Below are 20492 nucleotides of genomic sequence, written 5' to 3'. Positions count from 1 at the left end.
GAATCCAAAAACATGGCCTGACATACCACTGCAATGCAGACGACACCCAACTATATCTTTCCTTCAAGCCCGATGTGACAGACCCAACTCTAACTATAAACGCCTGCTTACGTGAACTACAGCAATGGATGAATGACAACTGGCTGAAACTAAATGCAGACAAAACTGAAGTCCTTCTGATTGGAGGGCAGAGCATGATAACAAAACAACTTAACTTGCAGTCTTCACCACTGGGAATAGGAGGCACGGATCTACGCAGCTCTGATCATGTGCGTAGCCTAGGAGTTCTAATTGATGGGGATTTAAACTTCAGAACTCAAATCTCTGCTGTGGTGAAATCATCCTATTTTCACCTGAAGAACATTGCAAAAATCAAGCACCTCATATCCCCAGAAGATCTGCCAACCTTAGTCCACGCCTTCATCACATCCCGACTGGACTACTGCAATGTTCTCTACACTGGCCTTCCAAAAAAGGCCTTGTACCGCCTACAGCTGATACAGAATACTGCTGCCAGACTGCTAACCAACCAACCCCGTCACTGCCACATAACGCCAGTCCTGCATTCCCTTCACTGGCTACCTATAGAATGGAGGGTCCTATTCAAGATCGGCCTACTGACATTTAAATCCCTGAATAATCTAGGCCCTGGATACATGAAAGATATGTTGCAGCTGCGTAGCAATCCCCGCATTCTCAGATCCACAGGTTCTAATAATCTAGTCATACCCAGAGTCCACTTAGAAACTTTTGGTCCCAGAGCCTTCTGTCATGCTGCCCCTACGTTTTGGAACTCTTTACCTCAACAGATCAGGACAGCCCCATCCCTGGACGTGTTTAAATCCAGACTGAAAACCCACCTGTTCAGTCTGGCATTTGCAGAAATATAACTTTTGTTGTGTGAATACTTCATCCTACTAATTACTGAATCTGAGAGATCCTAAGCGCTTTGAGTCCTATGGGAGAAAAGCGCTATAGAAATGTTATTGTATTATTGTATTGTATTATTATCTATCTGCTGCAAAAACTTATGGTGTATTCCCAGCATTAGACAATGGGAGGAATTGTATTATAGCCTTGCACGCTGCTACTCAGATACAGTATATAACACACGACACTATTTCTGTATTAGGAGACAGAGTTGCAGCACACTAAAGCTGGACCACGTCAGTCTACAGTTGATTTAAGGAGTAGTGAAAAGATAGTGGATAAAATTGGTTATTTGCTTTATAATAATTTTTTCAATTAGTTAGTGTTTGCCTATTGTAAAATCTTTCCTCTGTTTTTACAGCAGTGGGGGAATGTTGTTCCTCCCCTTTGACACGGTGGTACCCTATTGGTCGGCGTTTATAACAGACGACGTGATGGCGCCTTATTGGCCGGCAGCTTTATGTTGCGTTACACACTCTGGGTGTAACACAACACTTATGAAGCAACGAGTATCTCAAAAACAACTGGGGTGCAAAAGCATAGATACAACAAAAGAAAGAAAGGGTCCCCGTCTATTTGTTAAATCACTGGGCTGAACCAAAATTTTTCACATAATTGCCGTATACATAGTAGCCTACATACACAGGCACGCGGGGCCGGATTTGTACTCTACTGCTCAAGGCCACTGTCACCAGCTGCCCCCCTTCAGTATAGGTAGCGAGATGACCCCTCCGCCCTTCCCTCCAGTATAGGTAGCTAGGTGACCCCTCCCCAGTATATGTAGTCTGATGACTCCCCCCCCCCCCCTCTTTACCTCCAGTATAGTTAGCCAGATGCCTCCCTTAATCCCTCCTTTTCCTGCCCCCCTTTCAGTATAGGTAGCCAGCTCACCTTCACACCGCAGCAGCCATCAGTCTCATTTCTCCACTCATCTCCAGTGCAAAAGCTTCCTCTTCCTTTCTGTCTCCAATGCTGTCTGTGTCCATAGCCACCGGCCACAATGCAAACGTGCACAGAGAGCAAGGTGGCCGCTGCACAGGTGGCTAGCAGCAGAGTACCGCGGTCAGGCGCTAGCCGGATTTCCCTGCCTCACAGTATTTGTAAGCTTGCAAATGCTGCGCCAGTTTATCCTGCTGCTTTGGTTCCCTTGCTCCTGTGGTGACCTAGGCCATGGCCTAAATCCGGCACTGCAGGCACGACATTGTACCTGCCAATCTTTCACACCATATGCACTTTGTGCATTCTTTTCAGAAATGCATACACACTATTTTTCTGTTCTTGCCCGCCTTTTTGTTTGAGTTTTTCGGCTTATTGGTTGTCGGACGGGTGTGTATTTTCCTTTATGATGTGGGCACTCCTGAGTGGTCGTCGCTTGTGGGGGCTGTTTTTTTCTCTTCGCAAACACGGTGGATTGGTCGGCGTGTCCATTTTCTTCATAGTCTAAGCGGAGGAAAAGTTTTTTTGCCATTCTGCGATCTGCTTTTATGAAAAACATGGCCTGCCAGCTTTTGAAATATATAATGGTAAAAGAGTGTCTGATGATGATGGATTTTGGATTTAGCTCTGCTTTTTTATTTTATTGGGGAGCTAGTGATTCTAGCCAATGATGCGGTTTGTATGGAGACCTGGGAGTGGTCATGCATGTTAAGGAGCAGTCTCCCATCAGGTCCTCTCATTTGTATGCTGATCCTGATTGGTTGTATGGCAATATGTGTGTGGGTTTTTTTGCACTTGTGTCTTCAGAACTGGGCAACTGGAAGATGGGCAGGAGCCAGAAACACAGGACTGTCTTGCCCTATAGTTCTTTTAAAATGTATGTTTCTTTTAAACGTTAATAAACGAAGATTAACACTTTGAGGTGGTGCAGATCTCTACAAAACTACGTACATTGGAATTCCTATAGTGCCCGGGAAGCGATTTCTGCACACCTCACCCCTAATTGTGGGTGGTAAGCCAAAGAGTGCTGCCCTATACAAAAGAGCTATTAATTAGTTCTTATCTGCAACTGCAAATAGACTGCTGGAGAGCTCTGCCAAGGCTGCTCTCCATGTAGTAAACACTTAAGGTGGCCATACACTGGCCCGATTTGCGCCCGTTTCGACAGCAGATTCGATCACTGGGATCGAATCTGCTGCCAATCGTTCACGCTACACGCCGAATTTCGATCCATTCCGTCCGATCCCGTTGATCGCGCCGTGCGGAAAATAACCGCCGATCGCCCGGGGGTAAAGAGCGCATCGCTAGCGGCGTTCGAGTGCCCGACGACCGACGCAATAGAGCCGCATACATTACCTGCTCCCGGGTCTCTGCTCTTCTCCGTCTCCGCTCTGGTCTGGTCTCTGGCATGCTTCCCTTCTTCCTGTCCCGGCAGGAAGTTTAAACAGTAGAGGGCGCTCTACTGTTTAAACTTCCCCCAGACAGGAAGAAGGGAAGCATGCCAGAGACCAGACCAGAGCGGAGAAGAAGAGCGGTGACCGGGGGCAGTCGCACCAGCGGAGCAGGTAATGTATGCGGGCAGGGGGAGCGGCAGCAGCACCACCACCACAGATTGTGATCGGTTTCAGGCTGAAATCGGTTCACAATCTGTTTGCAGTAAAGGTGGCCATACGATCCCTCTCTGATCAGATTCGATCAGAGAGGGATCTATCTGTTGGTCGAATCTGATGGCAAATCGACCAGTGTATGGCTACCTTTAGGCTTCATTTTAGTGCCTTCTGCAAATGTGAAACCAAGTAAAGTAAGGATGGAAACAATACCGGAGATGAATTTTCATGCAGAACTGACAGGAGGGAAATAGCGTTTTACTGTAAGATTTGAGCGACAGCACAGATACAAATATAACACTGAGGCAATGAGCCCAAGCAGAAAAATGTATGGGTCAAACATCGATGTTAATATTAAGATGGGCAGATGAGTTGAAAATTGTGTTACAAAATGACAAATTTGTGTTTCATCCACACTCAGTTCTCAGAGAGATCAGAAAATGCTCCAGGCTGCACATTTTTGTTGGTGGAGCACAAGTGTGGCCGCTCCATCACTGCAGCTGGGGGAGGTATGTCTGCCGCTGCTGCTCCATCAGACAGGCCACCAGCATCACAGTCTCAGTCTTGGCAGCAAGGCTGATACACTGCGGCCCCCTAGGTCCACCTCAGCCTAAGGTGCACCCTGCACCCCTGTTCTTGGGATTCCATGCCCTGCAGCCCAGCAGGCACCTAGGAATACCTGCTCCCCCCCACCAGGGATGCTCTCCTCTGCTTATGGCCGCTGTCCAGTCTTTTTGGACTCCTTGGGCCTAAAACTCCAAGCGCATGTGATTAAACCTCACCACACTAGGCCACAAGCCTGGGGACATTTCTTTCCAGCCAGAGCAGTTATCCAAGCCGCCAGCCAGCCACCACCGCAACCCCAGGGGATTCTCAGACTCTTACAATACAATGCAATAACATTTCTATAGCGCTTTTCTCCCATAGGACTCAAAGCGCTTAGGCTCTCTCAGATTCAGTAATTAGTAGGATGAAGTATTCACACAACAAAAGTTATATTTCTGCAAATGCCAAACTGAACAGGTGGGTTTTCAGTCTGGATTTAAACACGGCCAGGGATGGAGCTGTCCTGATCTGTTGAGGTAGGGAGTTCCAAAACGTAGGGGCAGCATGACAGAAGGCTCTGGGACCAAAAGTTTCCAAGTGGACTCTGGGTATGACTAGATTATTAGAACCTGTGGATCTGAGAATGCGGGGATTGCTTCGCAGCTGTAACATATCTTTCATGTATCCAGGGCCTAAATTATTCAGGGATTTAAATGTCAGTAGGCCGATCTTGAATAGGACCCTCCATTCTATAGGTAGCCAGTGAAGGGAATGCAGGACTGGCATTATGTGGCAGTGACGGGGTTGGTTGGTTGGTTGGTTAGCAGTCTGGCAGCAGTATTCTGTATCAGCTGTAGTCGGTACAAGACCTTTTTTGGAAGGCCAGTGTAGAGAGCATTGCAATAGTCCAGTCGGGATGTGATGAAGGCGTGGACTAAGGTTGGCAGATCTTCTGGGGGTATGAGGTGCTTGATTTTTGCAATGTTCTTCAGGTGAAAATAGGATGATTTCACCACAGCAGAGATTTGAGTTCTGAAGTTTAAATCCCAATCAATTAGAACTCCCAGGCTACGCACATGATCAGAGCTGCGCAGATCCGTGCCTCCTATTCCCAGTGGTGAAGACTGCAAGTTAAGTTGTTTTGTTATCATGCTCTGCCCTCCTATCAGAAGGACTTCAGTTTTGTCTGCATTTAGTTTCAGCCAGTTGTCATTCATCCATTGCTGTAGTTCACGTAAGCAGGCGTTTATAGTTAGAGTTGGGTCTGTCACACCAGGCTTGAAGGAAAGATATAGTTGAGTGTCGTCTGCATAGCAGTGGTATGTCAGGCCATGTTTTTGGATTAGTTTTCCCAGCGGTAACATGTAAATCGTGAAAAGCAGGGGAGAGAGGATTGAGCCCTGGGGCACCCCATACCTAAGTGATACAGGGGTGGACAGGAAGGGCCCCATAGACACTTTGTGGGTTCTGCCACTCAAGAAGGATTGGAACCACTGAAGAACTATGCCATCAATGCCGCAGTATTCCTGTAGCCTGTTTATCAAGATGTCATGGTCAACTGTATCAAAGGCTGCAGAAAGGTCTAGCAGTATGAGGATGGAGCACTCTCCTCTGTCTCTTGCCATGAGCAGGTGGTTGCATATTTGGATGAGGGCCGTTTCAGTGCTGTGGTGTTTCCTGAAGCCAGACTGGAATGGGTCATAACTGTTGTTTTGTAGGATTTTGGCTTCTAGCTGGAGGTAAACAGCTTTTTCAATTAGCTTGCCCAGAAAGGGAAGGTTAGAGACAGGTCTGTAGCTGGTCATTGCATCTGGGTCCAGGGAGGGTTTTTTGAGGAGAGGCCTCTTATTTCTCATCTATTCTTTCCTACCTCTCCTTTCATGCTATCCTACTTTCTATCCTGCTCTCCCTCTCTCTCCTCTTCTCTCTGCACCATCCCTTTCCAAGACCTTCTGTGGGGCATCTGAATTGCTGCAGAGCTGTTGAGCGTCGCAACGATTGTGGCATCTCCACTCAACATATCACTCGGATGCTCCGTCTGGTCCTCCTACACTATGTTTTTTGTGGTTTTTGTGTTTTTGTATATATTCCATGCTATGGATATTCTACTGTATGTATTTATGTATTTGCTGTACCATCACCGACCCTGTATGTGCGGAAATAATTCTGGGTACAACCCCCATTGTACTTAGCGAAATAAATGATTCTGATTATGAATGAGAGTATGAGAGATACCAACAGCCATGCAGGCAGCAGTGCAAGGATGAGCAGGTATGGGGAGGAGGGAGACTCCTCTATACAGAGATAGTGACACACCACACACTGGGTAAATGTATGTTCTGTCATTGTGCAGATTTATGTATGAACCAAGCCTATTTCCGCTCCCGTCCTGTCAGTTTTGCAACAGTTTTGTATCAGTTTCACCTGACGGGACTGAAAATGTACACCTTTTATTTGTGAACACACCCACAGAGACACATGCAAGACTGACAGGACAGGACTGAACCAGAAACGTACAGATTTATGTGTGAACACAGCCATAGAAACACATGCAAGATACAAAACTGTTCAAAACTGACAGGACACCTTTTCTTGTGTGAACCCAGCCTTACAGGACATGAATCCAGTGCTGGTCGTAATGGAGAAAGCTACGCTTACGGATCATTACGCGTAATTTTACGCTATTACGCATTACGAAATTACGCTTACGGCATAGACAGTCAATTTCGGTACATGTCTATAATTACGCATAGCACTTACGCAATTACGCGTAAATATACCGTAATTCAGGTTATTACGTATTAGGTTTACGCGTAAAATCCTACTAGCAATTAATGCGTAAGGTCATGCTGCCAAGCGGAAAAGTTGACGCATGGATCGATGTTAGGTAGCCGCCGACTTTAAGGGTTAATAGCAAAGCCCCCTTAAGTGCTAAGAGCCTCAAATTTGGAGAATATATTAAGGAGATCAGAAGGAATAAGAGGAAAAAAATTTTTTTCAAAAAGACCTTATAGTTTTTGAGAAAATCGATGTTAAAGTTTCAAAGGAAAAATATATACATTTAAAAACCCGCCGACTTTAACGGTTAATAGCAAAGCCTGCTTAAAATTTAGGAACACCAAATTCACAGGGTATATTAAGGGGATCAGTGGGAATAAGAGGAAAAAAATTTTTTCAAAAAGACCTTATAGTTTTTGAGAAAATCGATTTTTAAGTTTCAAGGGCGAAAATGTCTTTTAAATGCGGAAAATGTCAGTTTTTTTTGCACAGGTAACAATAGTGTTTTATTTTCATAGATTCCCCCAAGTGGGAAGAGTTTTACTTACTTCGTTCTGAGTGTGGGAAATATAAAAAAAAAACGACGTGGGGTCCCCCCTCCCAGACCTCTTTAACCCCTTGTCCCCCATGCAGACTGGGATAGCCAGAATGCGGAGCACCGGCCACGTGGGGCTCCGCACCCTGACTATACCAGCCCGCATGGTCCATGGATTGGGGGGTCTCGGAAGGGGAGGGGCAGCCAAGCTTTCCCCTCCCCCTCCGAGCCCTTGTCCAATCCAAGGACAAGGGGCTCTTCTCCACCTCCGATGGGCGGTGGAGGTGGAGGCCGCGATTTCCTAGGGAGGGGTTCATGGTGGCATCTGGGAGTCCCCTTTAAAAAGGGGTCCCCCAGATGCCCACCCCCCTCCCAGGAGAAATGAGTATAGAGGTACTTGTAGTACCCCTTACCCATTTCCTTTAAGAGTTCAAAGTAAATAAACACACAAACACATAGAAAAAGTATTTTAATTGAACAAAAAACATAACCACGAAAAAAGTCCTTTAATATTCTTAATTAACCATTAATACTTACCTGTCCCTTTAAAAGCCAGTTCCCACGCAATATCCTCGGAAATATACTAATCAGTTACAATGTAACAAAGTTATTACAATGTAACAACTTTGTTACTTTGTAACACCACCGCACCCGACGTCACTCGCCGCTCACCCGCCGGCCGCCGCATACACGCTAGTCCCCGCCGGCTCCCGCCGTCCACTCCGCCCACACCTGTCACTCATATACATGCTGGCACCCATGGGTGCCAGCATGTATATAGGTGACATGTGGGAGAGGCGGGGAGGGCAGCGGAGCCGGCGGGGACTTAGCGTCCCTTCACCCGACAGAGCTCTGAGCTATATTAGCTCAGAGCTCTCGAAAGCATCTTTGTATTTGGGCTCCAAGGAGCCCCATTGGTCCTTAGCAGACCAATGGGGTTCCTTCAAATCAGAAGGAACCCCATTGGTCTGCTAAGGACCAATGGGGCTCCTTGGAGCCCAAATACAAAGATGCTTAGAGAGCTCTGAGCTATAGCTCAGAGCTCTGTCGGGTCCTGCAGCACAGACGCGGTGGCGGCGGTGAGTGACGTCGGGTGCGGCGTAGTTACAATGTAACAAAGTTGTTACATTGTAATAACTTTGTTACATTGTAACTGATTAGTATATTTCCGAGGATATTGCGTGGGAACTGGCTTTTAAAGGGACAGGTAAGTATTAATGGTTAATTAAGAATATTAAAGGACTTTTTTCGTGGTTATGTTTTTTGTTCAATTAAAATACTTTTTCTATGTGTTTGTGTGTTTATTTACTTTTAACTCTTAAAGGAAATGGGTAAGGGGTACTACAAGTACCTCTATACTCATTTCTCCTGGGAGGGGGGTGGGCATCTGGGGGACCCCTTTTTAAAGGGGACTCCCAGATGCCACCATGAACCCCTCCCCAGGAAATCGCGGCCTCCACCTCCACCGCCCATCGGAGGTGGAGAAGAGCCCCTTGTCCTTGGATTGGACAAGGGCTCGGAGGGGGAGGGGAAAGCTTGGCTGCCCCTCCCCTTCCGAGACCCCCCAATCCATGGACCATGTGGGCTGGTATAGTCAGGGTGCGGAGCCCCACGCGGCCGGTGCTCCGCATTCTGGCTATCCCAGTCTGCATGGGGGACAAGGGGTTAAAGAGGTCTGGGAGGGGGGACCCCACGTCGTTTTTTTTTTATATTTCCCACACTCAGAACGAAGTAAGTAAAACTCTTCCCACTTGGGGGAATCTATGAAAATAAAACACTATTGTTACCTGTGCAAAAAAAACTGACATTTTCCGCATTGAAAAGACATTTTCGCCCTTGAAACTTAAAAATCGATTTTCTCAAAAACTATAAGGTCTTTTTGAAAAAAAATTTTTTCCTCTTATTCCCACTGATCCCCTTAATATACCCTGTGAATTTGGTGTTCCTAAATTTTAAGCAGGCTTTGCTATTAACCGTTAAAGTCGGCGGGTTTTTAAATGTATATATTTTTCCTTTGAAACTTTAACATCGATTTTCTCAAAAACTATAAGGTCTTTTTGAAAAAAATTTTTTTCCTCTTATTCCTTCTGATCTCCTTAATATATTCTCCAAATTTGAGGCTCTTAGCACTTAAGGGGGCTTTGCTATTAACCCTTAAAGTCGGCGGCTTTTTTATATTATACGGGAGCGTAATATTACGCGATTACGGCAGACTGTGTAATTTCAATGGGAGTTTACTGTCTTACGCGTAATTTGTTACGCGTAAAACGTAACCCTACGGTCTACGCGTAATTACGCGTAATACCGTAACCTTACACGTAACGCTTACGGTGCATTTGTAGTGAATTATGATGCGTAATTACGCTAATGCGTAATTTCGGCCCAGCACTGCATGAATCACTGACCGTCATATTGCCTGGCAGTTGTGACAGAAGATCGGAGTTCCCAGAGCGCTGACTGTAGCTTGGCCAGGGGCTCCTCATCCAGCGATACGTCCATCTTCTCCTGACCTGCGTCACATGACATCACTCAAGTAAGACAACACACAAACCTTTCTAATGTATACACATTATATATTCATATGACACCAGCACATTACACAGCATTTAGTGTGTACACCACTAATAGCTGTGTACACAATAGCTGTTGTTACCAAGAAAAAGGTGCAATCCATTCAACCCTCGGCTTTTAAGCTGTTCCCACCAGCTGTAAAATGATGGCTTAAAGCGGGATTGTCACCATAAAAATCAAATTTCAACAGCAACTGGTCTGAGTGTATTAAGTGATAAAGATGCTAATCCTGCACTCAAAACTTTCAAAACTTTTTCTGCTGTTATGGTTTGGAGTTATCACATACATTAGGAGGGCTGGCCCTTTAATTGCCATTGCCATCGTCTGGCAAAACAGTTGCATGCTGGGTGGTCTTTTTATCTATAATATATTCCTCCTCTTCCCTTTATTTCCCCCTCCTTCCCCTTCTGACATAAGACAGTGCACTTCCTAGTATAGACCTCAGTGGGAGTGTCTGAGGACTCTGGGAGGACGGCGGGTAACGAATACACAATTAGCAAGAGGAAAAAAAAGTGAGGGAGGAAATGATGTCAGGCGGTCAAAGGTACCAAAGATGGAAACTGCCTAGAATAGGATTATCTACTTTTCCTTCATAAAATTCACAGGAATCGTAACGTGGACAGTGCAATACATGTGTTATGTACCGTAAGTAGAACTAGTATTTATCTACTTATATATGTGCTTTTTTTATTTCTAGGTTAGCATGGGTGTCACTTGTTCTTTAAAGAGACACAGTGGATAAAGTGCAGAAGTAATGGATACCTGCATGCAATTTGTACAGTAGTCAAACGTCAGCCATATACTGGGGATTGTAGGAATGAGATCTCCCATCATAGTTCTTGGCTCTGTATATTCACTTTGGCAGCATGGGTGGACACAACCACCATGGAGATATGGGGGGGGGGGTCTAAAGTCCCACCCTGGGGGAGCTGGATGGTCCCACCCACATTGAGAATCTGCTTGGTTTCCCCAACTGGTGACTTGGTTTATGCCTCCCACCTTGGGAGATCTGGATGGTCTCTCCCATCTTGGGAATCTGAGTGGTTCAGCCCGCCTATGCGACCTCGCGGACAATGGGCTTCGGTGCATTCCATCTACAATACGATTTTGTGGGCTGCGCAATACTGGTGTAGTAATCCAGATCCACCGAGTCCTCACCTTTCTCCTTCCGATGCTTCTTCAGCTCACAAGCATCCAGATACACACTCAGCATGTTCCCCGGAATCTTATCAGCTCTGCAGACAAACAGCAACTTAGAGATTATTTTCTGCTAATATATCTATATCTCCAATGTGTTCATGTCATTAAGGCACCGGGAAATTTAGGCACAGGGTAAAGCTAAAAACCGTCTCACCCTCATCCTGGTGGCGTTAATTACTGTCCACCTCCAAGCCACCAAGTTGACTCAGTAAGAGGCAATTCGGCTTCCAGCTATTGCTGACACACGAATTACGCTGTTTTTATTGTAATCTTGTGCCCGTCTTTTGACGGCACCCAAATTACTGACTGAGCGCCACTATAGCCATAATTCACATTTCACATTATGGGCTATGGTGGTGTTGGCTGCACCCAAACCTCCAGTACCGTTAATGCCTGACTCGATCTCAAATACCTCTTCTATGGTGTCCCCCAGATGCCATTCTTCCTGGCAACCATCACAGACACTGGTGCACTTACTCCAGGTCTCTCCAGCCCAGGCCATGGTGTTCAACCTCAGTTTTGTAAGCCTGTCCTGGTTTGCATAGTTTGTAAACTCACACCTGTCCTGCTTGTGGCTGTGCGGCTCTACCAGGATGTAGATTTCAACTATCGCTGCCGCGCGGTCCTGCCTCTCTGCACGCCAATTTCATTGGCTCCTGACCCTGCTAATCCTATTGGCTTACATTGATTGACAGGGTCAGAAGCCAATGAAAGCGGCTCCTGAACGGTGTACAGAGCTCTGTCGTCATAGAGACGGCAGATAGAGAGAAGTGGGCCGATGGAAGAGTGACGTGACCAGCGAGAGCGGCGGGTATGTAAAGCAAATCGTCGAGAGGCGGCGTTTTACGGTACCAGCAGTCTCTGGTCCTTAAAGAGTACGGCAGTAGTTACAACAAACCTCTGTAAAGAATGTATTTTCTTAGCTGAATGCCTGTGAAAATGTAATATGTTACATTTGTTATGTTAAATGTAATGTTAATAATAAAGACTTGCCTGCTATCAGTTTTCTTATTTGTCATCTGTAAATTTTCTAATTCATGTTTTTTGGGGTTTTTTTATCATCTCTCCATGAGGAACATGAGTGCAGGAAGCTGTGCCCTGCACTTACCTTCCTTAGGGTACGCGAGAATGACTGGTGTTATTATCCTTTATATATAACATGGCCACATATCACACATTGCTACTGGCTCTCCTGAAACGTGTCTTGCCTCCAACTATCATTGGAACAGTCAGCGGCGTAGCCAAGGAGCTTGGGGCCCCGGTGTGAGCTTTACATGGGGCCCCAAGCACTCTTAATATGAAGCTTCAAAACCTACCAAGGACAGCTGCAGTGCCAGAGAGGTGTAAATAGAGTAAGGAAACAGTTTGGTAAGGATTACCACTATGCAATGCACATGGTGTTTATTATCAGCATAGCACCAATGCAAAGCTAATCAGATGGATGAAGGAGAGCCCCTAATGGACAGTGCTGTTTTAGAAATGGAAAAAGAAGGATGAACAGTTGTTATGGGCAACAAGCATACATGGAGCTCTGAGCAGCAGGTCTATCCCTCTCACAAAAACTGTTCTAGACGTGAATACTGATGCCCACTAATCCAGCCACCAATATCACATGGCTGGAAATGATGACAGTTGACCATTGGGAGCAGCTTAGTGGTACAGGAAGGTGCAGGCATTTATGACTAAAGGTGGCCACACACCACACAATTTTATATCTGTTCAATTCAAGAATAGCAATCAGTTTTTCTGACCGATTGTAACATTTCACAAATCTGACCAATGTACCACACACCTATGTTTAATTTTTCCCCAATAATGAATAAAATAATTGAAAGTCCAGAAAAAAAATGGATTGGAACTGTACAATTCTTGATAAAGTTGGTCTGAAATTTCAAACATGTCCAATCTCCAAAAATGGAAAAAAAAAACAACAAAGAAAAGCTCTTGATTTTTCGGGACAACCGATCATAATGATCAAATTGATGAAAAATTGGATCTTTTAATTGTATGATGTGTAGGCTCAAGTGTCACTGAGTGACTGCCAAAGTGAATGCAAGAAATATGTTATAAAAACACTTGTGGTTTTGCCTCACAGTGAGAAGCAATAAAAAAACAAAAACAAAAAACTTAGGCCCTATTTCCACTTGAGCGGCGAACTGACTTTTTGTCCATTCTCCACTCATTGTTAAGTGGAGAGTAAACGGCTCCTATGTTGCACATAGGAGCCATTTACACTTGTCACGTTGCATCGGATCCGTGGGATCCATTGCGGTAAGTTGACCGCACTACTGTGCAGTCTGCAATAATGCCAGGCAGATGCATTCCTCCATATAGCCCAGCCTTTCTCAACAATTTCACCCTGGAGGAACCCTTCAAAAATGTTTGGATCTCAGGGAACCCCTGTATTACCGGTGGAAGTGGGGATTTATTTTGCAGGTGGCATGGTCTTTAAAAGTTGTTGCTGAAAACTTTATCTGTAACAGTCTCCTTGTTTAGCCCTCATTCCATGTTCCTCCTCTATAGTGCTCCCTATTTAGAGTAACCTGTTAGTGTTTCTTATTATTCTTACCACAATTATAGTGTGCCCCTAAAATAGGGCTCTTAAAGTGAACCAGAGACCAAACACCCTCATGTATTTTACCATATAAATCTGTGGGAACATTAGAGAAAACACCTACCCTGCTCTCTGTTTCATCCTTTACTGCTCAGCCTGCTTTTTATCAGCACTGATAAAATCCCTGACTGATCATTCAGTCTAACTTCTCTGATGTCTTTTCAAGCCCAAGCCTGCCCCCTTCTGGCTCTGCTATAATGATTCCTGAGCAAAGCCAGACTGAATGCTCAGTCGGGGATTTTTATCAGAGCTGATAGCATGCAGGCTGAGCAGTATGCAGGCTGAGCAGTAAAGGATAAAACAGAGAGCAGGGTAGGCGTTTTCTCTAATGTTATATATGGTAAAATACACGAGGGTGCTTCGTCTCTGGTTCACTTTAATTATATTACCGCACTATTATACTGTTTTTTATTAAGCGTAGGCTCCTTATTATGATCCCCAACTTAGCCATTCTTATTTTATACAGGAGCAAAGGAGGTACTTTTTCACCCCACCAAGTGAAGCCAGTTTCATTGGAGGGAGAATTACCAGGGAACCCTGGTTGAGAATGGCTGATTATAGCCTTTGGGGATAACGCATCTGCCCCGGGTCCCAGCTGGATCATTGGAGTGGACACTACACTGCCCACTCCCGCTGGCTGCGCATGATGCAGAAGTAAGTGGGAACACAACCTTAGAGTGTGACACTGGCTTACCGCTTCCGCACTATTACCTGAAAAGGACCATCATGAGGCACAATGAGCTAGGATTACAGTCATCCTTACCTGTTCAATGAATCAATCAGTAAAACTTTTGAATCTGGGACCTCTGGGAGCTGAAATGAAAAGAAACCATCAATACATTTCATCTTACTCAAGGTGTAAGTTTGTTTACCTCTATTCAAAGAAGATATAGAGGGGTCCTCATTACTAGCGAGTCACCAAGGAAAAGCTTAAAGGGCACCTGAGGTGAAAATAAACAATTGTATCTATCCTCCTCCTAAAAAAATGACTTTTTAAGATATTCCAGTTTTAATTTATATTTAAATCTACTTTTTAAAGTTTTTTTCTACTGTTTTATTGTTTTTGCTCAATGACACATTCATTGAAGTATGCCAGAGCTAAAATCTATAAACTATTGACCCCTTTTATCTCTTTCCTACTAGGAAAGTGTTTTATAGTTGTAATTTCTTATCAGTGAGGGTCACACTGTATTCTGACCCAGTCCTGACTCAGACAGGAACTCCCACTTACATACCTCATGTTTAACTCTTTCAGGCAGAGAAAGAAAAAAAAACAGCCTAGTTATGTGTGGGCTTGGCACTGTACATACACAGGTCTATCTCATCATGTCGCACGTCATCTCGGGTATCCTTTAAACAAAGGTTAATGGGCAGCCCCTGATGGGGCCCTCAGTTTGCTCACAACCCGTACATGACCTACTGCTACGCCCCTGAAAATATATTTTCATTACCTAGCAAATAAAGTACTAGTAGGTAAAGATATTTTAATCGATAACGTGATAAAAACATCTCCTAGTAGAAATTGTTTACTAAATCAGGTTCTATGGTAGAATCTATGTCATCGTCCACTGCCAGGCTGGCATACTGGTATAATCTGCACCCTGCCTGGCAACACTGGCATGCACATACCCCTGCCAGGCTGGCGCACTGGTGTAATCTGCCCCCTGCCTAGCAACACTGGCATGCACATACCCCTGCCAGGCTGACATACTGGTGTAATCTGCACCCTGCCTGGCAACACTGGCATGCACATACCCCTGCCAGGCTGGCATACTAGTGTAATCTGCACCCTGCCTGGCAACACTGGCATGCACCTTCCCCTGCCAGGCTGGCATACTGGTGTAATCTGCCCCTTGCCTGGCAACACCGGCATGCATATACCCCTGCCAGGCTGGCATACTAGTGTAATCTGCACCCTGCCTGGCAACACTGGCATGCATATACCCCTGCCAGGCTGGCGCACTGGTGTGATCTGCCCCCCTGCCTGGCAACACTGGCATGCACATACCCCTGCCAGGCTGGCATACTAGTGTAATCTGCCCCCTGCCAGGTAACACTGGCATGCACATACTCCTGCCAGGCTGGCATACTGGTGTAATCTGCACCCTGCCTGGCAACACTGGCATGCACCTACCCCTGCCAGGCTGGCATACTGGAGTAATCTGCCTCCTGCCTGGCAACACTGGCATGCACATACCCCTGCCAGGCTGGCATACTGGAGTAATCTGCCTTTTGCCTGGCAACACTGGCATGCACATACCCCTGCCAGGCTGGCATACTGGTGTAATCTGCCCCCTGCCTGGCAACACTGGCATGCACATACCCCTGCCAGGCTGGCATACTGGTGTAATCTGCCCCCTGCCTGGCAACACTGGCATGCACCTACCCCTGCCAGGCTGGCATACTGGTGTAATCTGCCTCCTGCCTGGCAACACTGGCATGCACATGACATACTGATAGAATGGATGCATTAAAAATGATCTGAACATCCCAGAAACACATACTAACCACTCTGGGGCTGAGTAGAGCCGGCAGGAAGCGATTAGTGAAATACGGCCTCCGAAATATGCTGCAGTGAAAAGAGAGAATACAGTTTCAGAGCTCATACGGTTGGCAAACACAGATCCCACCACACTATACAAGATATACAAGAGGTTGTTGAAGAAAGAGGAGACTAGAAATAAATGGGGAGGCTGCAGATGGGGGGAACTCATGGGAGAAGTGACCTGCTGTCCACAGAAACCGTACATGAAAAAGAGGGACTGTCTTACATGGATGTTACACAAAGAGGTCACTGTATATGGAAGGAATACAACAAAAACAGGCCTAGGGGTAAGAAAAGTATAAATCTGGCCTTGACAATAACATACATGGAAAGCCACAGGGAACACATAAAAGCTTATATAAAAGTATTATTCTAAAACCGAGTACTATGGAACACACTGAGTACTATAACAATCTGCCTTCCACATTTACCTATATATTTTCCGACTACTAGGTAAGCAGTGATGCTCGCCTTGTGTTTTCCCATACAGCTTTAGATCAGAGCAATGGTTAGCTCTGCGTTCAGTTATAACTGAAGCAGGTTCTTTTTGGTGATGAGGCATAAGTGATCTGGGGTCACTCACTTTAGCTGGGAACTATGTAAGGGTCCATGTTCACCTGCTGACCATAATGTTGATCCTATGGATTTAAGCTCCTTGCTGGTAACCTCAAGTCAGGCTCAGGGTGGATAAAAGAAGCCAGAAGAGGTATTTCTGATCCTGACTCGGGGGTAGCCGCTGGGAGGTATGCAGAGGCAGTGCAACGCACCAGACATCTCAACTCCCCTACCCTGGGATCCAGACGCTGGCAAGTATTCTTCTTCCGGTTTTCGGAGGCTCTGATCCCTCGGGTGAGATCGCCGTCTGTCATCATGGCAACAGACGGCAATCTGACAATAGTGGTACTGCGCCACCTAAAGGGCAGAGAGAGAATTGCAGCGCTGGATCCCGGGGAGGTAAGTGCAGGAGCAGCCGCACATCTCACTGCGGTTTGATCTTTGTTTCCTGCTTTTAGGGTCTAAAAGCGTGTGAAAAAATTGCACCGCTTTTAATTCAGAAATAATCATACCACCAGGGAGGTTAATGCTTTTAGAGTATAATTACACAGATCATCAAAGTCAGAGGAAAGCAGAATGACTGGCCTGAATCCCAGTGGCTGACTTAGAAATAACTGGAGAAAGACTAACAGCAGAACAATCAGGAAAAAGGAGTACCTTAACCTCCTTGGCAGTAACCCCGAGCTACGGTCGGAGTGGAAAACTGCAGCTCAGAGCGGTAACCCAGACCTGCATTCAGGGTAGTTGCCAGAGGTTTTTTGCAGAGCATAGAACTCCACTCCCGGGAGTTCGGCCGCCATTCTTCTACCGCTCCACCAAGGCTCTGCTACAACCTGGTAAGCTCGCCGTGTCGTCATGACGACAGCCGGCATTCTCACTTTAGGGTTGCAGCGCCACCCAGAGGACAGAGGGAGTACTGCAGCGCTGGAGTCCAGGGAGGTGAGTGAGTGCTGGGCTAGTGCAGATCTTTCTAGCACCATGATTTTTATCCCGGTTTGAGGGTCTGAAAGTATGCCAAAAATTGGACTGCTTTCAGACCCTAAAATCCGTAAAGAATCATACCAACTAAGGGGTTAACTAGAGAACTAGAACACGACTATAATTTGAGAAAAAAGAAAAACAATGGTGGCAAATTTAAAAAAAAAAAAGTGATTATAGAAGATAACAACTCTCATTTGGCATTACCTGGCTTCCATGATGCTCGCTGGGATCTTCCCGGTATTCTCAAATATCTGCACAGCCTTGTCCACATCTTGCTGTGCCTGAGACTTGGCCTGCAGAGGAAGAGGATGGAGACACTATAGCTACTACACATGTCCAACTTTGATTAGCCAATGACTGGCCAATTATACCACCATCATATAGCATGAGAGCCAACAAATTGTGAATACTATGTACAAATTGGGTAGGTAAGTTGTCTACACGGAAGTGGTAAGATTGCCCAACAAAATTAAATGTGTGTACACACCCTAAAGCCTGGTACACAAATCTAATTGTGATTGGGCAATTTTACCATCTCCACGTAGTATGGGGGACAACAGATTTTGAATACTATGAACAGTTGGTATAGTTAAGCTCTCATACCACATAGAAGTGATAATATTGGCCAATCAACATGGGATGTGTGTACATTAAGAGGAACTCCACTGAAAATAATGTAATAAAAAAAAGGGCTTCATTTTTACAATTATGTATAAAAAGATTTCGTCAGTGTTTGCCCATTGTAAAATCTTTCCTCTTCCTGACTTACATTCTAACATTTATCACATGGTGACATTTTTACTACTGGCAGGTGATGCCACTGGAAGGAGATGCTGCTTGCTAATTCCCATAATGCAATGAGGTTCACAGACAGGAAACTGTCAGAACCATGGATCCTGACATCACACTGTGGGAGGGGTTTCACCACAATATCAGCCATACTGAGCCCCCTGATGATCCGTTTGTGAAAAGGAAAAGATTTCTCATGGGAAAGGGGGCATCAGCTACTGATTGGGATGAAGATCAATCCTCGGTTACAGTTTCTCTTTAAGGGTATGTACACACATTTTGATTTACAAATTTGACTACATGTATGTTAGTACGCAGGCCAACAGATTTTGGATACAGTAGGATCTCTGTTATTAGGCACAGGCGCGGTTTGCCCTATATATGAAATTCAGTTTGCTTGAGGACCCTTTCACAACAAGGCGGTGCAGAATTTTTACCGCACCCCACCGCCGTGCAATGAAAGTCTATGGAGACTTGTCATATTGTGACGTTACAACGCGACACGAGTAACATTTTCGCCACATGCCCGACGCAGGTTAAGAACTACATAACCGTGCGGCTCCTGCGTTGCGCTGCGGCAATCTGCGTCGGCCCAGAAGTCATGTTAGTCTATGGCGACACGTGGATTTTTAAAAAATTACCGACACCGCAACACGGCGCACATGCGCGAAAGTGTATTAACAATATGCTTCCGCATACCCTAAGCAGGAAGTGACGGCAAGTGCGTGTCACTTCCCGACTGGCCGGTGACCAGACAGGGAACACCATGCAATAGCACGGTGTTCCCTGAAGGCCTGTTTTTGACGGTGCAATGCGGTGCGTGGGGCGTGACGCACCGCATCGCTAAAGCTGGTTTATGGTCTGAAACCAGCCTTAGGGTTCAACTAACTAACTGGGAGCCTCAATGTAACACAAACCCCCCTACAGAGCCCTCGCTCCCAATAATGCAGAGCAGCACGCAGTGGAAAACACCAGAGGTAAGAGCATCATCTTCTTCACTTCTCACAGCTACTGACTGTTCTGCTGCATTGTCCGTACCGCTCCCATTGCGTTCCCGTGGTCAGATGACACACATCAGAAGCCTCCAGTCAGCTGACCTCAGGAGGCCTTCTGATTGGTTGGGCGGCTGGGTGGCGCTGCAGATGCGCTCCCAGCATATAAGGAGCCTGTGTTCAGTTGCTCTTTGTCTGCTGTCGTGTCTACACTTCTGTGTTAGCGCTCAGACCTTAGCTCAGTGCCCTGGTGTTGATACTAAGGATTTCACACCTTAGTTAGGCTTGTATTTTGATATTGTATCTGTGTTTTGACTTCGGCTATCCTTGACTACTCTCTCTCTCTACGCTATTGTACTTTTGCTCATCTGATTCTTGTTGCCAACCTCTGCCTGATTACCGATTACTCTTCTGCCTTCCGCTCCTGTACCGCTGCCGCCATCTCTGTTGCTGAACCCTTGCCTGTCTGACCTTTCTCCCTCCAGTGGAACGTCTCCCACTGGAGGGTTATCTCTGAGGCTTGCCTATCCGAGACGCCTGCCCCAAGCAGACGATTGCTGCTAGGGGTCAAGATTCCTCACTCTGCCTGGTTAGAGGATCTCACGCACGGGGTTCCCATTCAGAGGTAACCACACCTCTGAGGAATTGCCGTGTGGTGGATATTTCCACATTACCGTGATATTTTACTGTCTTTATTGCATTTCCTTGCTGGGTGTCCAGAGGATAGCAATATATCTGATTATCGGTGATACTGCAGATCATCAATAATCAGGTATATATCTGCATTCTTGGTGATACTGCAGATCGCCAATAATCAGATTCTCTCTGTGTGCTGACACCGATCATTACAGAACAGCAGACCATACAGTATGGATGCACTACGCAGTCAGGTCGAGACCCTAACCACCTCGCT

The 20492-nt window shown here is 45.8% G+C and overlaps 1 protein-coding gene across 1 annotated transcript in view; it reads right to left on the bottom strand.

The window, feature by feature from the left end:
* FANCA (FA complementation group A) overlaps positions 1 to 20492 on the bottom strand; it is a 119002-nt gene that overhangs the window by 44325 nt on the left and 54185 nt on the right. The window contains exons 18-22 of the mRNA XM_068260684.1: positions 18003 to 18091; positions 16226 to 16286; positions 14481 to 14530; positions 11062 to 11138; positions 9738 to 9842 (exon numbers count right to left, since the gene is read on the bottom strand). Coding sequence (XP_068116785.1) covers positions 9738 to 9842; positions 11062 to 11138; positions 14481 to 14530; positions 16226 to 16286; positions 18003 to 18091 — 382 coding nt within the window. The remainder of the gene's footprint in view (positions 1 to 9737; positions 9843 to 11061; positions 11139 to 14480; positions 14531 to 16225; positions 16287 to 18002; positions 18092 to 20492) is intronic.

Source organism: Hyperolius riggenbachi, chromosome 11, assembly GCF_040937935.1.
Source record: "Hyperolius riggenbachi isolate aHypRig1 chromosome 11, aHypRig1.pri, whole genome shotgun sequence".
NCBI lineage: Eukaryota > Metazoa > Chordata > Amphibia > Anura > Hyperoliidae > Hyperolius > Hyperolius riggenbachi.
This window is presented reverse-complemented; position numbering and strand designations above follow the sequence as displayed.